Below are 27,192 nucleotides of genomic sequence, written 5' to 3'. Positions count from 1 at the left end.
AAATTTGGTCCCAATGTGGAATTTACTATTAAATTGGGACCTTCCTTTAATGTGTCAACCCAAAAGTGAACATCTGTTTGGTCAACTAAAGTAGCTGCAGCATGCATTTAGATACCTAATACTCAGTAATTTTGGAAAATAAAATTCCAGGGTCTGATAACTGGTTTAGCTAACTTAGAGGTCAGAGTATTTCTCATGTTTCTACCTTAACATTTAATTAATCACTCAGAAGAAATCAGTGTAGCAGTTAAATCAGTTGAAAAAATGTTAGTAGATATTTTTAATTTCCTAGGATATCACACTTAAAAAGTTAGTCACTTAGATATCTTCTGTTTAGAAAGTTTTGGCCTGAAAGCCACTTGGCCAATGATACCACCATAGAGGACAGCACTCTCTGTTAACTAGAAACTGCAGCAATTATCTGTTCCTTAGAGGCCTCTCATGCAAGCTCATCCTACAGCATTACATCTAAGTTCACTAACGGCCTAATGAGAATACAGCTTGAGGCAGTATGACTGCAGAGCATACTAAGGAAAATCAGTATGGCATTCACTTAACTGCATTTTACATGTTACCCATGATTATAATCTCAGTGGGAATAATCAGAGTTGTACTGTACAAAATGAGCTAGAAATTAAACTGGACACTTGCAAAGCTGTTTCCAGATTTCCTATTACATTATCCAAGCACCTCAAACAACAGAAGCATCCTCCCAAAATTCTCTGGAAGTCACAGATCACGAATTACTAGCTTGTTTTACAACACAGGGGCACAGCCAAAAAAAAAGCAGTTGCAAATAAAAATGCACCCCTGGCATCTGTGACAAGGAGTGTGACTGACAGCAAAATCAGCATCATGAACAGGGACCTTTGCAGAATAAATGCCTCACTTGTGCTTTTCATACTCTACACCCTAAAGAAGCACCCAGCAGAGCTTTCCACTACCTTGATTTCAAACACAGGTAAACCAATGGTCACAGGATACCTTGCTCAAGGCAAATTTGTGGCAAACATGGCAACAAAATGTAGGGCACCAATTAACTGCAACTAATTAGTTACAGTTAGGCCACATTCATTCCTACTGACTGCTGATGAACACTCACACAGGTATCTTACATGAGGATGGAAAGATAAATGCTGTCGCATCTCAGAACATTCAGGAACAATCACAACAGTTTACTCGCGCTGCCTTAAAGAAACAAGAGAAATTGATGTTTCTTTACTGTATCTGCATCAGCAAGGACAGTTTTGTTGCAGTTCTGACAAAGAATTAATAACTGATATTTTTTCTCCTGTCCAGAAGTCATGAATTGTCCGTATGCTACTAGAAAGAAGACCTTTTGCTCTGGGCGTGATGTTTCTTAATAATCTCTCTCTTAATACCTCTTAATTCAGGAGTTAATAACAGTGGCAATCCAGACACACCACGGCACTGACTTGCTGCACAACCTTTTGCAAAACGGTTTTTTTCACACATGAAATTACAGGAGTATAGAGCTGTCAGACTACAGATTTATGGAAGCTTTCTGTCCAAGCTGGGGTATCCAGGATTTGGCACTCCTTGTATTATTAGCAATCACTCTATTTTCAAGTAACAGCAGCAATCAATTATCTATCTGTGGCTGTCAATCTTTTTTGGGGGTTATGTTCTTTGGCTTCACACAAAATGTCTGGCTTACTGCCCTACAAGTTATATCATAAGTATATGACTATATTTACATTATTAACTATAAAAGTTATATTCAATTTTTCTTCTGAGCTAACTAAAAGTAGTAATTTTATCAGTTTATTTCCTTTGTAGAGAGCCCTGTCTGTGGTGTACTGAACATCCCAACATTTTGCCCCTCTTGGAGGGGCAAGGAAGTAAAAAGGTGCAGAAAAGTGAATCACTTTGTTAACCTGAAAACAGAAAGTACTTCTCAACAGAAACTCAAGCTTTGAGGTACCTTCAATTTTTCTTTCCTCATATTTACGTCTTATTTTAGTGGCCCCAATCTGTGTTTCAGTAATACCACAAATAAGGATGGATGACTTCCAATGAAGTAAAGAACTGCACCAGAGGTTTTGTAGACAGTGGAAATTCCTCCCCCTCCCCGTTTTAATTTCCTGTTGTGGTACCCACAAGATGAAATCTGTCATTGTCTCAAAAATCACACAGAAAAAAACCCCAGGAATTTGAACTGGCTGAAGAGTTCCAAGGAGGTAGAATACAAAAATAATAACAATATTCAGATTCAAATGACAAAAAAAATTATTTTTACTCTATTGTTTCTAAAAATTAAATCATATGTTTAACGGTTTGGTAACATTTTCAATGTTTTCTCTACGTTTTCTTGTGTGTTACCAGAAACAAAACGACTTGGGCAAAGCAGGTATTCTGTTAAGTCAGGAGAATCTTCTTCTAAAATAACCCTTTTCCGATCCAAAGAAGTCACGGGAAAAACTACCCATGGAGTCCGACAGTGATATTTGATTCGTTCCTATTCTCTGCCTGTCCTCTTTGCCAGCCTGGCAGCAGGCAGGACGGCTCCTGGCTGTCGCGCTCCCATCACAGGACACGCCTGCGGCCGGGTTTGACAATTACGGCTCAGTTTCCACGAGTAAGCCCACGCCGGAGCGGGCTGTTCTTTCACAAACCTGTCTGCGGAATGGGAGCCGGAGACCCCACCGCCGGGCGCGACCGTGCCGCTGAGCGCAGGGAGGCCAGAAGGTCCTCCGAGTTCTGCGTGCCCCCAAAGCGGGGGTCTGGACGGCTTGTGAAGCTGTTGGCAGGCGCTCAGCCCCAGGGGCGTGAAGAGCGCCGGCGAACACCCCCGGGCAGCTTCAGGGGTGAAGCTAAAGTGGGGCGCTGGGCACTTCGCAGGACCTGTCCCTTGGAAGCGGGACGTGCCAAACCCCAGCTCCCCATCCCACATCCACACCTCCTCGCTGATGTCTTTCACTACGTAAAAAGCAGGTCGTGTTTAACCTCCCCCCCCCCCCCGCCCCCATTTTGTTCTTTGGTGGAGGCAAAAAGGGGGTTGGGGTGGGCCCCGCCGCCCCGGCAGCCCCACCGGGGCCTGGCACGCTGCCTCCGGGCCGGGCAGCCCGGGGCCCAGGGCCAGCGCTGCCCGCTGGGTTGCCTCGCCGCCGACCCCCGCGCACTCACGGCTGTCGTGGCTGGCTGCCGCGGCTCCCGGCGCCGCATCCTCCCCGGCGCGGAGCAGGCGGCTCAGCCCCTTCATTGCTGCCCGCGGCTCCGCCTCCTCCTCAGCCAAGGAGGTGCCGCGGGACGTGCCCTGCGCTGGCCCCGACAAACCGGTTCGGGGCTGCGAGTCGAGCGGAGCACAGCCCGCCAGGCCCAACACAGCCCTGCAGGCACACCGGCGCTTGGCCACACCATCCGAGAGGGAGAGGTGCGGGGCAGCATCAGGAGTTTGCTTTAAAAGGAACCAGGAAATAAATACACAGAATTTCTTGATACGGGCTAGGCACCGAACGGGGTCATCCTTGCACAACTCCCCCCCACCCCGGTCCTCTCTAGCGGCTTGCCTTACATGCAAATAGCATTTGCAGCGACAAACGCACACACAAGACAAAAAGGCAGTCCTATTTGCTTCCGAAGTGCTTACCAAATCGTCACACAAACAAGAGGCACTTTTGAAAAGCAATGCCACAAGTACACACGTACGGACCCACAGAGGCATCGGACCCACAGAGGCATCACAGCTTGCGCAGGATCCCCGGAGCCAGGTGGCTTTGTTACTAATTGCAGGGTAGCCATGGAGCTCTTCTCTGCAGGTTGAAGGCTATTTTGGGGGGAAATCCCTCTTGTGAGTTATTCTTACTGCTGTCAACCAGCATGCGCTGGACTGGAGAGGGTGAGTGTCCCTGCGACCCTGCAAGCTTCAGACAGCCTTGGGATGCGAGACTGAGGTGCTTCTGCCGTAAATTTGGGCAGAAATACGCACGTGCAGCAGCAGTATTGATCCGATCAGAAGACTCTTCCATTTTCAGGTAAACAATACTTTCATTTGCTTTTGTCCAAGTCCAGTCAAAATCAATACACATATCCCCAAAGGTAAAGTTTTTGTGACCTGACATACTGAGCCCCATCTAATCTACCTATTTCTCAATTTATCTTGAAGTCCACTGTTTACTTTGGTCTATTTAAGCCAGCGCTAATATTTCATTTCACACAGACAATGATTTTCTGAGACAGGGCATAAAAATTGTTTAAAGTGACTAGCCTAAATTTTACTTTAAATTCAGCCTTTGATATTGCTAACATTTCAAAATAAATATTAGAAAAGTAGCTCCAAGAACGCAGAACTATCAGTATTCAGCCTTACACAACTGAAGATACATTTGAGTTCCTTCACTATAATTTTTCTTTGTAATTAAATTACACAGTCATCTTAACTTCCAAGATTATTAACACCCTACATGTCCATGGTAGAATTAATCTGAAAGACTCAAAAGAGTTTGTAAATTGAGCAAATCTGGATACAAAAATATTTGCTCAGATTCTGCTTATCACACATGAAGAGATTTCACAGTTCTCCTCTCCATTAAATATTTTTGATACAGTCAGGCTGTGATGTATAAGAATCCTTACACTTGATACACCTTGGTCTGGTAAGACAGTTTCATCCAGTGTACTTCCAGTAGATGAATGTTACTCAGCTGAAAAAAAACTGAAAATAAGCCCAGAGTGAGAAGAACAAGTAACTGATTTAGCAGTAGCTGAATCATGGAGGTTTCACCTCTCCTTGCTTCCTGTGAGTCAAATGTTCCAGCGAAACTTCTTAAGAACAGTTTTATTTCTGTATGGTGACTGGGCTAGTAATACAGACCCACTGTTTGCAATATTAACGCTCCTTTTCAAAATGAGAGACAACAGACAACTGTGGAGTGATTAGGTTTACCTACAAACCTGGCATCAAGGAGGAATACATTTGCAGCCTCATACAGAGCACAAGTTATAGTGTGAATCTTTAAACCAGGACCATAATTTTACATGCAGTCTGGAAATGCCAGCTGTTAGTTTCCAGTTCTAATTACTATCATACAATACTATTTCACAGTGTATCCCTGGTCTCTTAACTAACTTTGCCACTGCAACTATACTTCATGTGCTCAAACTTTGCAAATAGCAAGTTTACCACATTCTCTAACCACTTCCACAATCTTGACTCTTTCAAAGGGCCCCAGCACCCTGCAGAAAAGACTGGTGCAGAAACTAACAGAGATGCAAAATCCAGAACAAAGTGCAGAGCAAGGGAGTACTGGAACATCTTTCTTGGAAACTGTAACTTGCCTTCACAGAGCTCTCTCTCTGCCAGGAACTCAGAGCATTTTTTAAATATTTAAAATAACAGTAGTAATAAATACATAAACAAGTAGAACCAATATAAAGAAAAAATGTAAGGCAAGACAAAAGCATGTGGAATAGTGCATAAAGAGGAAGAAGCAAAAATTATGTCCTGTAAAAGACGGTTAGATTTGAAGATAAAGTCAAGGTAGAGAGTATTATGTTTTTATTAAACTGTGTATTAATCTGTATTAAAGTGTGTACTTTTATGGAAGGTATGAAACTCTGCAGGACTCTAAATCCTGTGGTGCACGGATTGTTTAGCCTGTGCAACTGCAGCACCTCACAGTTACCCTTGTTCCTCCCCTCATCCCTTATGGCTACAGCTACCTGTTGCCACTTGCCTTTGCTTATGAGTAGTAACCAGAACAACAAACTGGAGAGGCCCAGTCTCAACAGGTGCTCGCATATACAAACAGCAATCAGAAAAGACACGGCAGAGATCCCCAGAACACCAGCTGGCCAACAAACTCGGGCACCAGCAGGCTGCTCCCTAGGCTCACTTGTAGGCATTATGATTCTTGATGGCTCCAACTTTCTGCTTGGATCTGCATACTACCATGTGAGAGACAAGGATGTGACAAACCATCCCCAAAATAGTTCCAACATGGATCAAGCTACAGGCAGAGCAATTCAAGCCCAAACTGTCCTGCTGATGTTCCTGCCTGTTACTGACACTTCAAAGTGGAACTTCAGCAACTCTGAGAACAAAACAGCATAAGCCAAAGTACTTATAAATTCCCAATAGAGAAGTTTCTAGAAATAAAGACTATGAGACCCCCAGTTCAGGTAACTAATAAAATTGGTCACCACGATACCCAACCACAGTAAGATATTCTGTAGGCAAGATACTTCAAAACTCAAAAGTAAATGAAGACATTACTATAGATAGCAGTAAACAGATTCAGTAGAAAAATGCTATATGCTGTAAAACAGCCTAAGTTTTTGGGTACTGAGGATTTACAAGATAAACTCAAGTTGTGTTCTTAGGGGGGCATCTCTGTGGTTGTCCCACTTAACACCAAACATCCTCCTTACAGATAAATGCTTTGTGGTCATCCATATGCTGTCTGCATTCCTTTCTTCAAAAGTGGTGGAGAGAAGAACGTAAGACATGAGAGAAATGTCATCCTTTTTCTCTCTTTTTCTTAACTAAAAGAGGAATTCAAGATAAAGTGTGTATATATATATATATATATATACACCTTAAATAAGAGAGATACTTACACTACACAAAAATTCTCATCTGGTGCCAACCTAGATCATTCACATGCTTCAAAACTCTGGATACAGTAAGTACAGAATGGCTCACACACAGGCAGTAATTTATACATTAAGTTAAGCACAGCTATAAAGAAATTTCCAGATGCTAATGAAAACAGATTTTAAGGTCAATTATATAACACACACACAGAGAAAAATGCAAAACAAACATTGCTTACACAGTCTTCTCCACAAGAACTGAAACAAAAAAACATATCACAGAAGTTTATGACAATACTTAATTCTGTACTGAAGGCCTTCAGATAAAAACAGTAATAAATGTGGTATAAGAAACTATAAGGAATAGGAAAAAAAAGGATTCTGTTTTGCATTGCAGTAAATAATATAAATGGAAAACATTAAAATAATCTCGCTGAGCACTTCCTGTAAACACACAGAATCACCTTTCCAAAACGTATATTTTTACACACATCACAAAAGACAGCCATTTCTGGCTTTAAAATCATACTGTGAGTTTTATTTCCACATTAACTCTTAACATACTCCACAACTTTAACTACATGACACTCAGATAACTCTATGACACCTTTTTTTAAACAGATGGTAAGACAACTTCGGAGGCTAAGCCAAACTAACTGTATTTGTTCAAGCATTTTTAGTAGTTCACTTTGTCCTAAGTAAATGCATATGTAAAAATACCCATTTTAAAGAAATACACACAATGAGAAGGTAATACTTAGATTCTACACTTCATTGAATCAGACAGATACAAACTAATAAAGGGACAGGTGTTCACTTTCTAAACAGCAGTGGTAGCTTAAGTCATTGTTCCCTTGGTTGCTTTTATGTCTTTCCTACCAAAAGTTTCCAGCTCCCACCTCTGTCAACAGAATAGCTCATGCTGAATGCTCACTGACCTGGTTTAGAAAAATTTAACTGAGTCAGCTTACACAGTCTGAACTAGTCCAGCTGATTTGGTCCAAAGCAGATAACAGAGCACTGACATGAATTCAAATGACAGAGCTGTGGGTACAGTGGCATCTGGCAAACAAACACATGAGCAGGTAGAGATGGTGAAATCATTCCAGCAAGTTTGGAAACAACAAAGCACATTCTGGACTTAGCCTGGGAATCTAAAACATATCAGGTACACATTCGTTTGTTTAAAAACCAAGCAAACCCCCAAGTACTTCCAATACAGTTAAGCAACAAAACAAATGCTTCTACAGTAGCCACTTATTTTAAAGATTTTGCAATTAAAAAGCAGTTTATATTTCATACAGGATTTTACATTGTTTGTATAACTTACAAGAAATATGCTGTCATCATAAATTATTTGCCTGATAAATATTTAATTATAATAAAACGTCTACATTTAAGCAATTTGGTGTGAAGAGAAAAAATCTAAACAGAATATTTTAAATATTTGCACTTTACAACTTCCTCCTTCCACATATGCACTCATAAAATATCATTTATTCAGAAACACAAAACAATTTTAAAGAGAAAGATAGGTAAACAATAAGAAGGTTCAGCATCTTGCATATTTGCACACGATTCATATTATTATTGCACCATGACACCTTTTATTCAGAATAAATTTAGTGCTACTAACCAGTAACAATTTCACAATTGTGAATAAAATTGAAGTTCTCAGTCTCTTTGGAAAGGCCAATGATCGAACAGCATTTGTCTGACTAACCTGGAGGAATCCTTCTCTCATCAACAGGTTTACTAATATTTTTTAAACCAGTGAAGTCATCCTGTATCTCATCACAGTGAGTCCTTCAGGGCTGGTCCATCAACTGTTAGTGAATTAATTTTCAGTGACAACAATGAAAGCTTGACTGTGCTCTAAATTCTTGCTCTTTTCCTTTGAAATTGCGACATCAATCAATTTTTGTGTCCCATGAGAAGACAGACATTTATCAGCCGAAATCAAGCAACTCAGCTCTTCTTTGTTATCACACAGCTAATACAACAATTAAATTTGGTGTTGAATTGTCCAAGGAAGTGTCAGCCTGAGCTACTATGGCTACCATGGCCGATACAACCAACAGAGAAGATGGCAGGTCAGGTGTGGGAAGTACAGAAAGCACATCGTGGCACCCTAGCTAACAATTCCTGCTTTCTAGGGAGCTTGCCCTACAGGCTTGTTCAATGGCAGCTCTAATCTCCCTGGTCTGTTTGTTGAACAGCAGAGAGAATTCATGAGGCTGCTGGTGATTCTAACAGAGTTCCACATGTTCAATATAAACAAAGTCGAAGCGCTAGTGAATTTTGATTCTTGGAAACAACTGGAAAAAAAAGCATTATTCTCAAAGAAAAAAAAAAAGATTACCTCAGTTGTACCTCCTCTTCTACCTCAGACATCATGTTCTTTTTGCACAGACATACAATGGCTCCAAAGTGACAGGCACCTGAATCCAGCCTACCAACAATGCTAAATTAATTTGCATTGTTGGTAAATAAATTAATGTTTAATTTGCTAAATTAAACACTATGAAATACTTCATATAGAATATGTTGCTACACAGTCATTTAAAAAACATATCAATTGTATGCTTGGAATTGCTCGACTTGGCTTTTTTTGATACTGACTGTGAAGTTGTTAGTCCAGACCTAAAGTTAAAGAAACAAAAAAACACCAGTAAGAGGTTAAAATATACAATGCATACCTACACGAATTTTACAACACTGAGTATTTTTCTAAACTTTATTATTTTAAAATAGTTGTGTACTCAAGTTCCTAGAAAATCCTTACCTTTTTGTTCCTTGTGATGGATTTGTGCATTGCTGTCCTCTGCTTAAACCTCCTGAAAAGTAATTGGAAACAATCAAAATTAATTACTTTAATAAAGAAAGAATGCTTCAGAAATTACATACATGGTAGAACTTTTAAAAGAACAGTTTTGGGTAAAGCTTTTCTTTCCTTTTTTCTTTTTTTTTTTTTTTTTAATATAACTGAATTTAATCTGTCTCAAGCAGATAACATTTTATTATCTGCAGTTTGAGTACTGTAGTTTATATTAACATTTTTAAAAGAGAAAAACAAAAATCCTTTAGTTTATTGAATTCTAAGGGATTAATTTGAACCTTGTAGTTTTCAGAAATATTTCAGCATAACATAGTTGATTTTCAAGGTGGCTGTTGAAAACTGTATTTTTAAATTTTTTATTCACTGGGGTGTGGGGGGCAAGAACCTTTGCCAACAGTAAGTTTTCATTTAAAACAAAGCCTGTTTGTGCATGTAACAGTACTGCTTATAAAATTTTCTGTGTAAAAGATTCATATTGAAGTCTTAATTGTGTTCTGATAATTCTAACACACTAGCATTCTATTTCCTCTTATAAAGCTCACAAGTTAGATTAGGGACAAGGTACTTTAAGCAGATACTTAACTACCTGCCCATGTCCTCTAATCTGGCCAAAAATTAACTCTTCATAAAAACCAGAAACTACTTGAGTAAATATGCTACTGGTTTGGCATGTTACAGGTGCAATTATGTGATATATTTTATTAGCTGTAAACCAGGCTTGCAAGCTCCTGCCTTTATGCTTTAGTTCCCCACCTCTCTGTTTTTGCCAGCAGATTACACAATGGAACTTTTCTGTCAACTGAATCTCTGAAACAATCCAGGTTGAAGACGTTTGCATTGATTTTTGCTTAAATCTCAGTTGCCTTACAAACACCTTTCTGAACATGGTTCAGGGGTAGCAAACATGCAATTTACAGAAATGAGCGGTAATTCCTATGTCACCATTGTGGCAAATGAGAATGCACTGTCTAACTACCAGCACATTTATAAATATAGTTTGTCATGAAAACTGATTTGATTTCTTTTAAGTAAAAATGTTCAGTGTTACACAGGCCTTACTCAAATGAACTTGTTACAAAAATCTCAAAGCCCTGAGAAGTTCAAAGTATACCACTTCCAAATTATTTTAATTGTACAAGCAGATAATTTGAATAATCAAATATATCCTAATGTGTGTACTCACCAACTCTATTTGAGTTTTCCATATTATAAGTCTTAGTAGGAAAACCTTTTTTTTCTGTCAGCTCCTGGATAAGGCCTTTATTTAAGCAGACATCCACGTGTCTGTTAAATGACACAAGACTGTTGGTTTTCTGTTCTGAATTACAAACTGGACAAACAAGAACACTGTCTCCTTTGGCTTCAAAGAAACAGGATGAACTAGTTTCTTCTGTATGTTCAGTCTTTTCAAAATGGTCTTCATTGTCTTCTGAAATTCTTTTGGGTAAGAGACACTGTTTCATACACACGTTTCTAGCAATGTCACTGAGATTGCTAGGCTGTCTTTCTCTGTGAGGTTTATCAGATGTTATCTGAGTGAATTTTTCTGTGCTACTGCTAGTACAGCTGTCAGATGTACTTGCAGACCGGTCTGTTCCTGCTAATTGATCCACTTTATTTTGACATTCATCAATATTTTCACTTTTAATTTGTGGAAGAAAGTTAAGTGTACTTTCTCTTGAATTGTCATTCTTGGGTATTTCCATGGTATCTTTAACAAGACTCCCACTGAGGCACTCATCAATATGCCTGTTAAGCTCTTCCAAATTATTGCTGCTTTGCTCCTCAAAGCAAACGGGGCAGGTGAAGATCTTACACACATTAGAATTCTGTAAGTCTGTGACTTTCTTTGTTTCTTCAACAAAATGTGCTGATGATTTCTTGTCATGAAAGAGCTGCTTACCTACAGTTTCATTTGGAGGATTCTCACTGTTTAGTTGCCTTGCAGCTCGCTTTTTATCAAAGAAACTCCCTCTGGGAGATGCTTCTGAATTTTTTGTGAAACATTCTTGGATGGACTTCCCTGCATGAAGCCTAAGAAAACTAATTTCTTTTCCTGCTTTTAAGAAACTTGTAATGCTTTTTTGTTGGTACTTCTTCTCTTCTTCACTTAGAAATCCTGATACTCGTACACCTAATGATGAAAAACAAACCCGTAATATCAATTTTATGATAACTTAATACAAATTCTTAATTAACACCTTTTGAGATATACATCCACTCAATAAAGGTGCATTTTATCTCTAAACAGAGGCTTTACTACATGCAAATGCCAACAATGGATCACAAGGTCCATACAATTTTATCAGCCCTGAACACTTGCCCAACCGCATTAATTTCAATATGCATGAAGTCTTAACTGATTGCACCATAACACGAAGCTATAAACTTAAAGTTATATAGAATTCAGTCTGAAAGAGACTTTGCATGATATTTCCCCACCAAAATATTTTTTTCTTCAGCATATTCTAATACCACAGACAAATAAGTTTTATATATCACTGAATGGTTCAAGCAGAATGTTTAAGCACCTGAAACACATGGGTCTTAGAATCAAAACACAGAGTTTACTTTTGACAGGAATTTTCAAGTTTCTTGTGGAACATAGCATCTTCAAATCTATAAGCACTTTTACTTAAAGCATTTGTTTCTGAAAGAGGTTATGGACAGAAACTCCCTGTTGCTGTGGTGCAAAGCAGATTTAAAAGCTCTTTTAAGGCAGCAGAATTAAGCACTGCTATGTGTTAAGGTTCTACTCTCATGCCGATGTGTATATTGTTCCAGGATAACAGGTGGTAGGAAAAGTACAGCCTCAATTAGTATAACATTCCTGAGTCACCATTCAGCACTTCAGACCTGTTTCACTTTGGAAAAACTACTGGGGTAAGGGAGAAAGGATAAATCCATTTACACTGATTTTACTTCAAAGTACGGTCTATTACTTTGATACACTACAAGATCTAACTCTGAAAATGAAGAATGAGTTTGAAATTTTTACCCATAAGTCTTATCCGTAAAGGGTGAGGAGCAACACTATCAATTTCTGTTCCTAACAAGTCTTTAGCAACAGCAAATATTTCCTCCTCAGTAGAAACAGAAGACAGCACAGTTGAAGCTCTTGTTTTCACTTCAAAGTTCACATTCTTCAGCTTCAAGGTAACAGTTTTACCCTAGGCAAAAAAACAAAAGAAGAAGAAAAAAAAAAGGTTAAGCATGTCATACATGGCACAGAAACAACTATTACATAGCATCTATATAAGGGCCCTAAATCCACAGTCAAGACTGTGTGCTTATCTGTGTACAGCAAGGGGCATTGGCAAGAATTTGTCTGCAAGATTCTGCACTTGCTCCTAAACTGCTGCCAAAGTTGAATTCTCTAAACTGGGCCATTTGGCTATGGTTCCCAGCAGACCATCTGCCACCAGTGCACGTTCAACAGATTTCATGCTCTGGCTACAGTCACAACTTCTACCCTGTCTACAAAAAATTATTTCCTCACTTGGAAACTTTCAGTGCCAGGTATCTTAACTTTGCCGGGAAAGCTACTAAGGATGCCTAAGTGATATCCAATTAAGGATTCACTGAAAACTTCCTCCTGGTGCTATCAGAACCATACACACAACATCTGTGTTTGGCACAGATATTCCCCTGGCAACACCTTCTAAACTGTTTGTGTGATTTAGCATGTCCATCCAAAGGTAAATAAATGGCACTCCTCTTGTTCTGGTGCCTTTGTAAACTTATCCCTTTGTCCTTCTTAGCTGATTTCCCTTTCAACCTGTCATCTTTTGAGACAATCTTTCATGGCTGAAGAAGACCAATCACAATTCTTTTAGGTCTTCAGTGTTATTCCTTACTTTACCATAAAGACCTCTATAGAAAATATGAACTGTTATTTCTAGATAATAAATAGAAATTTGGGGAGAAGGAATACAGGGACTGTTCCTACCATTCATACCACTGAATGGTATGAATAACTTGTCAGCAAGTTTCGGACATGTTAACTTCTTAAACTACACTACTGGCTATTGACTGGATCCTGTATGAATACAGGACGGAAACACGGTGTTTTAAATAGATTATTATTACATGATTGACCAAAGTACAGCTCACAGACAATCAACTCTAGTATTTGGTTATAAACATTGCTTTTAGCATAAAATGTTTATATGCTAAATAACTTGGTTAATTAGTTTAATTTTTTCCATGCATATTACTAGATAGCCACCTGAACAATATCAAAATGCTACCTAAATCATTCTAAACATCCGCAAATTAAAGAATGGAGACTTCTAAAGACAGCTTGCATGCTATATGATGCTGCTGAAAGCATTCACACTAACACTGCATTTAATAAGTTTGAGTGCAAAGTGTTGCCTTTTTGCAAGTAAACAGAGAATAATATAAATACCTTAAGTCCCTCCTTCTGTAGCTCTTGGGCAAGGTCTCTGCAGAGTTCTCGACACAAGCTGTACTGGTCTTCTGCTGTGTTTATTTCACTGAACGTTCTAAGATAAAGATATGATCTTTTTTTCAGTGTGAAACCTAGAATTTGTTCAGTGGCTGCCATCTAGAAGTATTTTTTGTACAGTTAAACAAAACTACATCAGAAGAAGGTTATATAGGTTTGAGTGTTTCTTCAAGGAAAAATTAATATTAATACAAATATTATACAGAAAGATTTGTGCACATTTATGTATTTCAAAACGTTTGCAAAGTCCTTCAAATAATGAAATAATTTGACTTTCAAATTTTCATGCACTATTTGAAAATGTATCAGATTTAAGGTCATTAATGCTTAAATATTTGCAAGAGAGAATACTAACACCAACTGAATTCATGGAGCCAGCCACGTTATTTGTATTTAATCTCCTTTGTACAGTGCTGTGTAACGTCAGAAGAAAGAAGAGATTAGAAAGTCAACATCAGAGCCAAGTATCAGAAATAAATAATGCAGATGCTAAGAAAAAGATGCCAGCTAGGATAATTATGTCTAGCCTCAGAGGAGGAAAAACTATCTTTCTGCCAAAAATGTTGCTAACTGCCTTTGCTAAAGCTTCTTAGCAGGGGAATTACAGTATTATTTTTTTGTTGTGCATCTGCTTTTTAGTACTAATGTGAAAGGAAAGGCAACCTTCAGTTAGTAGTGGTTTAAAGAGAAGTGGGAAGCAAAACTTACAGCCGCAGTGTTATCCTGGCAATGCTGCAGTGGTTTACAGCATGGCAATGCTGCAGTGATTGGGAAGCTGTAAAAGTCCCAAGTTTGGAAGGGGCAGGACAGAGAGAATGCTATTTCAGGCCCATCTCTCCCCCCCCATATAAATTAGTTTCATTATCTCAGCAGCCCATTGACATCTCTGGTCTAAAACTGTTTCCCTTAGGGAAAAAAGAAGGAAGAAAGAAAAGCAGAAAGGTAAAATAGGCTACTCAGATTATCTGTCTGTCTGCAAACCAGCACAAGACTACAGCCATAAATTTCTCGGCTCTGGTGGTACCAAATGTTATGGGGCTTACTTAAGCTGCCCACAACTATTAAGTCTCAATAGGAATAAGAATCTTTTCTTATCTTCTTTTCTAAGAAAAGACAACACATGAGGGTAGGGCTAATTATTACGGTGCTCTACACAGTCTCCTTGCAGTATTTCCTTTTAAAAAGTGAACTGTCAGAAATGACATACACCACATTCTTAAGGAACTTTACATGGGTAAAAACTTAAAAGTTAGGAAATGTTACCAATTTTAGTTAACAATGAAAAATTATTGTCTGTTTTGCAAGTCTACCTTATGCTATGCTTGCTATGCATGTGACTGCAGGCTACTAGACTGCTAATGACATTAAACTGGAACATACAAAAAAAATTCAAGCCCTTATATATTTCTACTCTATATTATGGCTTAAAGACCACTTTGATGCATTAAAGGCATTGGAGAATCAGATGATAAGAAAAGAGAACACACAAACTGACAAAAGTACCTCCATAGTATTCTGAAGCCAAGGGAAAAAAAAACAATGAAAGCTTGAATCTGACTTAGTGAGCTTGTTGTTTATGAGTTTTTTTAACACATATAAATACAGAATGAAATTACATGACTAACAAAAGTATACACTACTTGGCATTAAGTAGGTTTAGTGATTAATGTATTTTTTTTCAATATTGAAGAGGCATACCTTTCAGTGCTCATACTTTTTCTTTCTCCATCCCTTTAAAAAGAAGAACAATTTATTATACTCAGTTTACCTAGAACTGTTATCTTTTCAATAAACTCTGAGTCAACCAATCATGCTTCAATAACTAACAGCAGTCTATTCTATAAAATCTGGATGTTAACTTTTTCTACAAATCTTGTACATCAAGTTTAAGTGAATGCAAAATGGAGAATGTTTTTTAAAAAAACCCTGAAGCTACTGTAGATGAAGTAAACACATATATTAGCCATAGACTTCAATAAAAATAAAGTTTGTAAAAAAACCAACCAACCAACCAAAAACCCCTAACAAAACTCCCCTCCCTTATCAGGAGGAGTCTTATTTAAAAACAAAACTAACTACAAATCCTAGGCTGTCTCACCTAGCTATAACTGTGAAGCACTGCTCCTGAACATACTATGTATATCTGAGTATTTGTTTACCTGAGAAATTAGTTTGCTTTCTGTCTAAATTACTGCCCATGTTAAAGGTGATCTGTTAAGGCTTTTTTTGTTTGCTTCTTTCTGGTTTTAATTAGGCATCCTTTAACAACTCTTCTCCATATAAGGAGTTCCTCAGAGCATTTTCTTTTCAGGTCCTTCTTCTGTTTGTAAGTATTGGAAATTACAAATTTGGTATCCTCAGATTTTCCCGAAAGAAAGTGGTCAAAGACAGTGACCATAAGATGAGCCATTTACTGAGGACTCAGGTGTTGGTATGTTAAGGGCTTGCTTTCTCCACACTAAAATCACTGAAATCAAGTTGGTGCTAATAAAAAAAAGACCAAGAAATAAATTTCTTAGACTACACCATTAAAAATGTGTTCCACTTCACAATGATAATCTTGGCTTTTGAAATGCTCCTTTTGTTTTTTTTTTTAATGTACTGGGAGATTTCCCACCCTGTATACCTAAACAGGGTGAATAAAGGGAAAGAGTGCACCAATTATTAAAGGACCATTTGAGGTTGCTTAAAAGAAACAAATATTTGGAAACCCGCATTTTATCTTTTATCAAGTCACCTTCCCAAAGTCGATCTTACTGCGTATTTTGTTTCAAGTCAACATACTAAAAAACCAACTTAAAGACTTGTGCTAGCACATCACTGGTCTACAAACTGCTAACTGTATATATTATTTTGTAGTCAAATGGAAAAAATGGAAGATCTATTACTGTCAGAGAAGTAACAGAAAAAATACACAATAGGTCTTTTGGAAGTACATAAGACACTTTGGAACTCCTAATGAAACCAAATCATTGTCAAGCCATTTTTAAATAGAATTTCAGCACGTTGGGAAGGATAGAAAGGTATTTAAGGAAGGAATATTTAAAAGAAAGGACTCAATCCTAAATTAAGACTCTTGGTTACACAAACAGCAAAATGCTATGTTTTCTTTTTAAGAACAAGTGTTCCACGTTTGTATCCAGGACAGGCTTAGAAATGACACATATTATTGAAAAGATGTATTCACTAGTAAGCCTGATTTCTTCCCTCCCAAACAGGAGGCTAAAAGCCATTGAAGTAGTACGAGCCGTAAAGGAATAGATATGAAGAAGGATATAAAAATCTTCAGTTCCATTCCAGCAAATTCACAAGTTGATATTACAAATATGTACATAAACACAATAGGAGACACAGAAACTTCACTTACTTTCATTAGAAATATGACAATTTACTACCAGAGAAGATCAGATACCAATGCGATTTTCATTACAATCAGATAATAATAAAACCCAATGAACGTATATTGTTTTTATAGAAGAAACAGGACTGAACACCTCTGCTTAGGATAACTCATTTCTCTTTAGCTATTTTAGTAATTATGAGGTTATCCTAAATGATACTGACTTGATTTCTTGATATACGTTTATGCACAACTTCTCTGACAGACTTTTTGGATTTCATAGAATCATAGAATGGTTTGGGTTGGAAGTGACCTTAAAGATCATCTACTTCCAAACCCCTTGCCATGGGCAGGGACACGTTCCACTAGACCAGGTTGCTCAAAGCCCCATCCAACCTCGCCTTAAACACTTCCAGGGATGGGGCATCCACGATTTCTCTGGGCAACCTGTTCCAGTGCCTCACCACCCTCACATTGAAGAACTTCTTCGTTATATCCAACCTAAACCTATCCTCTTTCAGTTTAAAGCCATTACTCCTTGTCCTATCACTACAGGCCCTTGTAAAAAGTCCCTCTCTGGCTTTCTTGTAGGCTGCCTTTAGGTACTGGAAGGCTGCTATAACTCCTCAACCTGTCTTCATAGGAGAGGTGCTCCAGCCCTCTGATCATCTTTGTGCTTGAGCAAGTCCGCGTCTTTCCTATGTTGAGGGCCCCAGAGCTGAACACAGTACTCGTATATTAGACACAGGTGTACAAACTTTTGCTTTTTAATGTTTGGCTGTTGTGTGTACCTTAGCCATAAGTATAACAATAACAGGTATCAGAGATCTTTTAAAATATATTAAACAAGCCAAATTTTCATATTTGTCAATAAAATATATCTCATAATGTACAGTATGTAACATACAGAAGGAAAAATTCAGAAAAATGTAAACGCAGGAGAAAAAACCCCACACCTACTTTTCCAAATGTGTTGAACCCAAACCAAGGGAAATATCCAAGAAATTACGCCAAGATGCTTCTGAAAAAAGAAGAGAAAGCAGTGCCCTCTGCTGGTAGAGTTCTGAGCAAGTCACAATTCCAAGGGCTTTTAACATCTTCTCAGTTACTTTTCCTATACCTGGCACCTGAAAAAGACTAAGTATCATTATTCTGGAAACTTTCCATTTGCAGATCCAATACCATGAAAAACTTAAATCAAACACAACTGGGCAGATTACCTAGAAAAGTATCTATCTTCAGTAGAAATCTTGCTTTTAGAACGTATGGAACATACATGATTGCATAGTAAATGTCATGGTATCTCTTACCTTTCTAATAGGCAAATCTTTTAGGAAGTCTAGCACTGCTTGTCTCTCAGGAGCAATTCTGCATTGCCCATTAGGTTTATTACGGTCGCTGCACATTTTTGCTAACATTGTATTAGGTGCTATTCCTTAAAAACAGAGAAACAAACCCCATATTTTTAAAAAATACAAGACAATGTTTCATTTCAACTGTCCAGTATTTAAAAGCACAGGAGTAGCTCACACATTTGGCAAAGACTAAACATAAGCAAAAGCATGACAATAACCCACAACCAGATTTGCTGGAATTCTGCAAAAAAATTTTGTCATAGACATGTGAGAACATAAGTCCATGTGGTAGATTAAATATAACATATGCACCAGGATAAAGTACACCTACTATTTTAAGATAGTCAGGGCAACACAACATGCACTAATCAGTCATGAGGGGTTAAATACCAAGTGTTTAAAAATAACATTAGTTACATGATTGAATGACTTCATGATGGTGATTATGGAAAGACAAAAGGAGATGTTTATAATGGCAGTTACAACAAACTCTTAATGAGAAGGAGATACTTCTTCCTTGTATTTCAACAAAAAGACTAAATTAATTTTGACAAAAATTTACCAAATTAAAGTCTTTTATGGGCTACCACTGCTACATAGTCATTTAGAAATATATATATATTTTTCACTGACGCTGGTAGGGATGAGGAGGGATTGCTCTTTTCTATCAAAGTAACTGTTTTTACAAATGAGCTCTGGAATTGGTTTAGCAAGAAAATCGAATTATTCTGCGTTACAGCCCTAGTGGTCTAAATTTTGATTTGCTCACTGATATAATGTATTATTCAAAATGGTAGAAGTAATTCTATCTATTATTGATTATCAGTATTTCTTCAATTAGCCTTCTAACTGTTTTTCATTTTTGGGCTTAAAATCCCTGACGAACTTATAAAAGTCACGTCTGTTTTCTAAACACTAACTTACCCTTAGGAAGACAAAAATTATTATTTTGTTACCACTCATGAGATAACATACATGGGAGGGGGTTCTCATCCTGCTTCTTCCTATTAGCTGTTCCTTTACCTCTGCTTACATTCAACACTTCCCTGGCCTTCCACATCTGCTTCATAAAGCTCAACACTCCCTGATGCCTCACTGCCCTGGTTCACAAAGCAGTTCGGATGGCATCCAAACTAAGTGGCTAGGGACACACACTTTTTTTAGTGACCTAATCCAGATTATTATCAAAAGAGTTGAGACTTACAGGTAGGTTGTCTGAAGTCAGAAGACATAAAACTGGAATGGTAAATATTTTAAAGGTAGTGAATAGTTTATTAACTTCAACACATATTTACTTATCTGAGAACTAGCTTTTTAATGAATTTTGATACTGCCTTGAGCAAGGAACAGTGTGAAGAACTGTTAGAAATACTTAATAATGTGGATCTGCTCTTCGAACTAACAGCAATTTAGCAACCACTGACAGATTTCACTATGACCACTGGCTTACGAAAACAATTTACATGAAGCACTAAACCCACAACCACCAGTGCTAAGATTAGCTCCTGCGTGCACTGGTCATTCTTCCACACTACTTGTATTTCAAGAAGAAAGAAGTAAAAAGATGATGTAATTGTTTCTATGATTAAAAAACCCCAAACAACAAAAACAGGAGTGGCTTTGATAGCCATAAGATATCTTGAAACACTTGAAAGTCAGTCTTTGCAGACTTGCAAAGAGAGCATATTTCTCTGCAGCACAAGATTGCTGTGGCAATGCTAATTTCTTAATTAATGCCCTCTGAGATTAAGAGTAGAAGACATCGTGGAAATACACAGCATTATTATTATTATTATTATTATTATTATTATTATTATTATTATTATGTGTCTGAATACCTGCACTAGCAGTCAGTTGAGTTTTCTGCTCAATTCTAAAGCGAATTTCCTTCACAACTTCCTCTGCAGAAGTTCCAAAGACAACCGAATTTGCCACTGATTGACGTCTTTGTTCAGGGTGGTCATCCATCAGAGGTGTGTTGTCTTGAAACAGTACCGGTGAAGAAGAGTATCCACCTTCATTAAATTTGGCAGACATATTTATATTATCTTTACGTATGTTAAATAGAAACACAAACAATTAATCCATCCATATAAAACATACACTTTATTGATTTCCTTCTGCAGTGGCTGAAGGGAATTCATTAGCAGTTTTATTTTTTTCTGTTTGGAAAAAATATATAATTATTTAGCCAAAGCAATTGCACTGCTTTTTTGTTTGAAGAAAGGAGAGTCATAACTGCTTTTTTCTTAAGATGATTTGAGCTTGGCTGAGATTGGAAGAATTGGCTAGGAGACTGGACATAACTTCCAGAAAAGCAATAAGGTTTAATGGCCTGTTGCTGTAGCAGCAGAAAACCATCAAAATTTTGGCATTATTTTTGTTTCATATCAGACTAAAGGCCAGATACTCCCTTTTCTTGTGGAAATAAAAATCTTTTGCAGAAGTTTTTTCAATGTCTCCAAAGAAAATTAGCATTCTGGAATATCTGGTTCTAGAACCATCAGCCTGGTCAGCTTCCTGTTTTCAACTGCAGTCATGGTAGAACAAGTAATGTCAGCAGCCCTTGTCTGATTTTACAAACTTTACTATTATGGTTTCCCATTCTTAGTGCTTGTTTGTGTTTCCAAAGAGCAAAGATATCAGAGAAGTATGAAGAGGCACATGACTACACATCAGCGATACTCATTTTGTAAAGACTGTGCCAGTTTGTTTCTTTCTATTCTATCAATGCTTTTCAGTAGTAGTGTATCCTTGATTATCCTCTTAATGACTAGATAATTTCTGAATACCTATAATATAAATGTTGCAGTTTTTGTACCAATCAACCATTTGTATGACTCCTCCTTTTTTATTATTCCCAATTGGGTATACAGTTGTGGATGTGGTTCCAACTCCATCTTCTAGAGCCAAGTGAAATCCAGTCATATCTTAAGCATTACTGCAATTCCTGCAGTGTTCATTACTTTATATATTTTTAGTTTTGTAAAATAATCATGTAACTAGAGCTTACGCACACTGTTTTTGCAGCCAATTTCTCATGTTTCTGATGTACAGGACTCACTTAGTATTTTAGGAAACATCTTTGCAAAATACAAACAACCTTTAGAACAGTAAGTTTATTTATTCTATACCTCCTTAAGTCATAAGATTATTACTACTTATTTGCAAAATTATCGTGTTGAACTGTAAAGGAAAAAGACACACCTAAAACACTCAGTTTGGGTTTAGTAAACCTCGTACCACTTTTCACACATTTTACTCAAGTTAAAAAAAAAAAAAATCCTTCAAGTCCAAATCATTAGCAGCACACCTTTTATGCATGGGTGAGTAGTAGAGGAAGTTAACCTGTAAACTAACAAATCAGAGGCAGAGAGTATATGGGAGGACAAATTACGCAAGGACTTAAGAATCTACACTTTCAATGGGTGCAGCTTATCTGAAGCTTATATGCACTTTTGACTGGTACCCCCCTGCTCCTGACCCCTGGTAATGTGGTTAGCGTAACTAATGCTGTTTTATGAGGCAAGCAGCCATTCTCTGGGACCTAGTGGGTCATGTACTCGTTCCCTTTCCCCTCTTTATCAGGCCCTGAAGGTCCTGTCACCAAGAAGACAAACCAAACAGATTTCTTCTAACCCTCCCTACTGCCTTCAAGGTTCCTGGGCACCAGGCCGGTTACTCCCTTCCTTGCAGGCCTTGAAGGTCCCAAGCACCTGGCCAACCTGGTGTTGTTGATGACCCTGCCACAGAACAGGGAAGCGTAACAGCACCGAGAGCACTGTGTGTAAAACCAAGCAGTCACAAGTCCTAAGGGGAAACTTGGAGCAGAACTGCTGCTGGACAGTGAGACCAGGACCGCCCAGTGGCCAGGGACACCTCCACCATCGTCTGCTTCCTCTGAGGATGGAGGGAGTGATTAGAAATTATAAGTTAAGTTGTATTATAAATTCTGTATTACTTAGGTCATTAGAAATAAAAAATTAAGTTGTATTATAAATTCTGTATTATGCTACTTATAGATTGTACTACATGGATTCTGCTTTCAAAAACCCTTTGTTATTCTAATCATAAATTCTGTCTTATACTAATCATAATTTCCTGTTAAGAAAATAAAGCTTAAATTCTAACTACGTTTAGTGTCATCATCATTCTGCCAAGGATCCCTAAATTAAACCGTTTGTCCCCTCAGTGTCAGGTGACTGCATGGAAAAAGTAATTTGCTTACATTTTTCTGTAGTCCTTTCTGTGTTAAAAAAGAATCTTCTCTTATCTTCAGGCCAGTTCAGTCTTTCCTCCAAGTGCTCTGTTATGTTCAGATAGGCTTCATCTAGGCCCATAGGCATAAAATTGGGATCATATTCGGTCAGTATTTCTCTAACCTTGATAAACACATAGTGAAAGTTTAAAGCCTTGCTGCTGCAAGAGCAGATCTTGACACACAATTATGAGGTGAAAAAAGGTACTCTGAAACTTCAAGATGACCAATCAATATTAAAGATATTTATAGAACAAATAATTTATTTCTATTGGAAAATTACTAGTACTGCTTCTCACAAGTAGCAAGATACCAATGGTTAAGTGAGAACTAAACAGACTTTGAGCAGTGTATTTTACTGCAGAGGACATTAAGATCAGTGTACAAGGACTCCACAGGCACTAGGTTCACAGACATTGCAGTAACCACCTGAATAAAACTGTGGGGACCTGGGAACTCAGCAAAGCACATGAGCTGACGCACCTTTCTGTGCACGGTGTGTCAGACATCACATATGCAAAGGTTAAAAAAACCCCAACACTTAAGTTTTAAATTACATTCAAACTAAAGTTATAGCCAATGTTTTATAGCACTGGTTAATGCCACAGGAAAAACTTGTTAAAAAAATCTTTAGTGATAAGTGCATTTTCCCAAAAGGCAACATAATAAACTAAATGGTCAAAAGAAAATCTCTACCTTTTCTCCTCTTTTTTTAAACAAGGAGGAAAATTTGAATGCATCATGCTTTCTCTATCAGTTTTGGTCAAATTCTTAGGTACACAACATTTGTTCACGTGCACTTCATCTTTCTGAAACTGATTAAAGATAGGATTCACTGCTCAACTTTTAATGACAAAATGAAATAAATTTAAATATTTTCAATCCAAATTCCAAGAGAAAAATGTAACTAAAAAGCCAAATCAACCTGAACCTTTAATACTTTACCTCAATCAAACAACAAATGAAATATGTATCATGAAATCCAAGATCCTTAACAAGTTCAAACCCCTTCTGAAATACTCATACTCATATATGCTTTTTTACAGCAGATGTGAGAAAAATAAGATCAAAAGTAGTAATTAGCTTACCTTATTTATGTGAAAAGATTGAGGCTTCATAAAAATAAATAAATAAATAAATAAATAAATAAATCTTGGCGTAATTTTATTGACATCAGGAGACTTGTGCCATGCACTAGTCTGATTTAAGACCTACAAAAGATCTTCTTTTCTTTCTTTCTTTTTTTTTTTTTTTTTAAACCAGGATTTTGGGTATCCTAAGTATTTCTCCTGGCACTAAGTAAAATTACTTCCATTAAAGCAAAATGTGATTTTTTTTCTCCCTAATTTTTCGCTTGTTATTTCAACTTCCTTCTTTTAAAACGAATGAATCTGCATTTAGAACTCACGCTCTTTGCTTCTCTCTCCAGTAATTAGCAGTTGAAATGATGATTATGCATTGTATGAAATTATTATCTCCATGTTTCCTATGTACTTGCAGCTTCCTAGTAATTAGATTATGCTCCATGGTTTTGAAGTTTTAAGAATAATAAGGCTCAAGTGGTATCACTAGCTCACTACACCATTTTGAAAATCTATCAGCACCATTAAAATGGCACGATGGGCGAATGCAATGCTTTTTCACCTCCTTGCCCAAAACCACCAATGTTATGTTCAACTTATATTCAAAGCCCCATCACTGAAGAGTTTAATATTTAAACTACCACTTTTCACATTATCTAGAACTAGGTGTATTGATAGAGTCTAAAACCAGATACACTGACTTTTGGTTAGAGAGCACTTTCAGACTTACCTCTTTACTCACTTTGCCGTATTTTTCAAAGTTTAATGGTACTATAGTTAGATGTGGACATAGCTTTTTAGCAATAAATCCAGGCATGGCTGCACGTACGCCAAATCTCCTAGCATGGTAATTTGAGGTGGACTTAGGAGAGATTAAATAAGTTTAGTGTTCAGTAATCAAGTTTTTCCTGAAGTTCAGTCTTAAATAATCAAGTTCTAGTCACATATCTCCACACAAGAAAGACTGACAAGGCTAAGAGTTTATATGTATTGCCCGCCCCCCCCTTTCAATCTGTTTACATCCTTTAAACTTTCACCAGTACACTTTTTACTGAAAAATAAAATCTAGCTTACATAGTCTAGTCTAAGACATGTTTTCTCTATTATTTTTGTCATTTTTTCCACACTTATAAAAATTCTCTATATAACAGTGTCATATTATGTTATTATTGTATGGTTTATTAGGCTTTAGATTAATGTAACTGATTTCTGTATTAGCTTGACATTCGGTCTTACCAACATACTCATCGATCCCACTGCTATAGGCTTTTCCTTCAGCTCTGGATTGTCTCTCATTTCCACAGCTGCATAGAAGGCATCCATGTCAATGTGTACAATTGTACTGCTAAGGTTACGGCTCTGTTCCAGTTCTATCACAAGTTTGTCCACCTGAACAGAATAAATCAGTAATTGAAAAACTATTAACCTGGCAGAAGTGCAACAGTACAGATGATCCTAAAAACTCAAATGCATCTGGCATATAGTTAAAAAAAAACCCAGTAAACCCAAACCCCACCAAACCAGCACCAACAAAAAAACTCCAACCAAGTTTCTGATTAAACTTGTTCTTAGAACACTGCTGCAGCAAATGGCACAACCCCCCCCCCCAAAACCCAATGAAAAAAAACCCAACCCAACAAACAAAACCCCACCTTTGTGAGAAAAAAAAAAAGATACATCATCTGATTCAGACAGAAACTTTATAAGACCACCAAATATGCAGATTTGGCTACTGTGATACAGCTTATTTAAAAAAAACAGAAAACATGGTATTAGAGAATTTCCAACACTCCTAAATTAAGCTATCATACTTCAGAAAATTGCCGTAGACAGTTGAGAACAACAACAGCTCACAGGGCAGATCCGTCTATCTTGTCTTGTCAGAAATAAGGTCTCAAACAAACAGGTTCATTTACTGCTAAGTAAACTACTGTTAATCCCTTCATGAAACTCCTCAGTATTTGTTACAGGAATCCATATCATATAAGGCTGGATTGCTAGCAAAACTGCAAGGTGGCTTTTAATGAAAAGTCCATACATAAGAAGTACGTTTCACTGCAAAAATTCAAGATGTATCATCTACTAGCAGACTGTGAGCAGTACTCCTGCTTCATCAGCTCCATGGTGTTGTGAGGCAGAAGCCAAGCACAGAGACCACTCCATGAAATATTTTAACTGTGCTTAATTTGTTTGCATTCTTTTACCAAAAGACTTGCAGATCATGTGCTTGTTTCTGAAATATCTTTCAACTATGAATGAGGCACGAACTGTCAGTGTCACCAGAAAGCATGAGTGCATTATTTGACAGGTGATTTTTAAGGTCTACTGATTTAAGATGTCTATGTTGGCAGTACCACACATCATTCTAGAAGCGAAAGAGAAAATATGTAAATATATATATAAAAAAAAGTGCTATCAAACTATGATTATCTAACCACACTAATGACTATGCTAACCTCTATTTACACAACTAAAGAGTGCTACTGCTAGAAAAATACCCCAAAAATAGGCATAATAGAGCTCAACAAATGCAAATAGTGAAAAAGAACCGAATTTTCACTTCGCATACAAGCACAAGGACACACACACATTCATGACATCAAAGTACCATTACAGAAATGTCTCTTGATTGATTGCAATGGGTTTAGGGTCCTGGAGAGGAATGTTTACATGCAATTTGCATGGTTACTTGAAGACAGTTTCTCTCTTTTTCCCCTTGACAGATCTGCTTAATAAAAAAGATAAAATCCTTATCGAAAAACCCATCTTTGGAGCTGAAGATACTGAAACCAAGGCAAGTGGCTAGGAATGTTCTAATTAAATTGCTGGGTAATGATTTACAAAGTCTTTCCTCTGTTTTGTTCCAAGTTGATTTGAGGGATGAAAGGCTTGAATGGGGCCCCAAACGAGGCTATTCCATACAGAAGAGCACAGTATGTTGCCTGAGGCTGAGAAAACTGGTTTAGACAAATTAAAAGCACAACAGGAAAGCCATTCAAACAGCAACAAAAAAAGTGGGGAATTTACATTATTGTCATTACGCTACTAATGCAGCAAGAATTCGAGTCACAGTATAATCATGAGAAGATCCTTATTTTAAACTATACTTTACAGATAATTTTCAGGTTACTCTCAAATTCAAATTGCTTAATTAATTAATACTGTCAATTGCTCCTCTAGTTACATAACTTCTGTATTTCAATTTATCATATTTATAACAAACTTCTTTTTGCTTTTTCTCCCCAAATGTATTTCTAACATGATACTTCCTGTTCAGCTAACATATGCACCT

At 37.4% G+C, this 27,192-nt stretch overlaps 2 protein-coding genes across 12 annotated transcripts in view; both read right to left on the bottom strand.

Annotated features, from left to right (window-relative positions):
• Positions 1–3,334, bottom strand: part of ANKDD1B (ankyrin repeat and death domain containing 1B) — a 35,831-nt gene extending 32,497 nt beyond the window's left edge. For all 4 annotated transcript variants that reach the window (XM_052777514.1, XM_052777513.1, XM_052777510.1 and 1 more), the window contains exon 1: positions 3,148–3,334. In XM_052777514.1, coding sequence (XP_052633474.1) covers positions 3,148–3,223 — 76 coding nt within the window. In that variant the 5' untranslated portion in view covers positions 3,224–3,334. The remainder of the gene's footprint in view (positions 1–3,147) is intronic.
• Positions 3,335–7,071: 3,737 nt separating this feature from the next.
• Positions 7,072–27,192, bottom strand: part of POLK (DNA polymerase kappa) — a 38,002-nt gene continuing 17,881 nt past the window's right edge. For 5 of the 8 annotated variants that reach the window (XM_052777665.1, XM_052777669.1, XM_052777666.1 and 2 more), the window contains exons 4-15: positions 25,137–25,289; positions 24,631–24,762; positions 22,789–22,942; positions 20,399–20,608; positions 18,516–18,640; positions 18,166–18,332; positions 15,564–15,596; positions 13,806–13,902; positions 12,393–12,564; positions 10,578–11,528; positions 9,341–9,392; positions 7,072–9,198 (exon numbers count right to left, since the gene is read on the bottom strand). In XM_052777665.1, the coding sequence (XP_052633625.1) occupies positions 9,114–9,198; positions 9,341–9,392; positions 10,578–11,528; positions 12,393–12,564; positions 13,806–13,902; positions 15,564–15,596; positions 18,166–18,332; positions 18,516–18,640; positions 20,399–20,608; positions 22,789–22,942; positions 24,631–24,762; positions 25,137–25,289 (2,331 nt within the window). In that variant the 3' untranslated portion in view covers positions 7,072–9,113. The remainder of the gene's footprint in view (positions 9,199–9,340; positions 9,393–10,577; positions 11,529–12,392; positions 12,565–13,805; positions 13,903–15,563; positions 15,597–18,165; positions 18,333–18,515; positions 18,641–20,398; positions 20,609–22,788; positions 22,943–24,630; positions 24,763–25,136; positions 25,290–27,192) is intronic. The other 3 variants (XM_052777670.1, XM_052777672.1, XM_052777673.1) reach the window with 3 other exon arrangements.

Source organism: Harpia harpyja, chromosome Z (genome assembly GCF_026419915.1).
Source record: "Harpia harpyja isolate bHarHar1 chromosome Z, bHarHar1 primary haplotype, whole genome shotgun sequence".
NCBI lineage: Eukaryota > Metazoa > Chordata > Aves > Accipitriformes > Accipitridae > Harpia > Harpia harpyja.
Note: the sequence above shows the minus strand (reverse complement) of the source record. Positions and strands in the feature narration are given on the sequence as shown.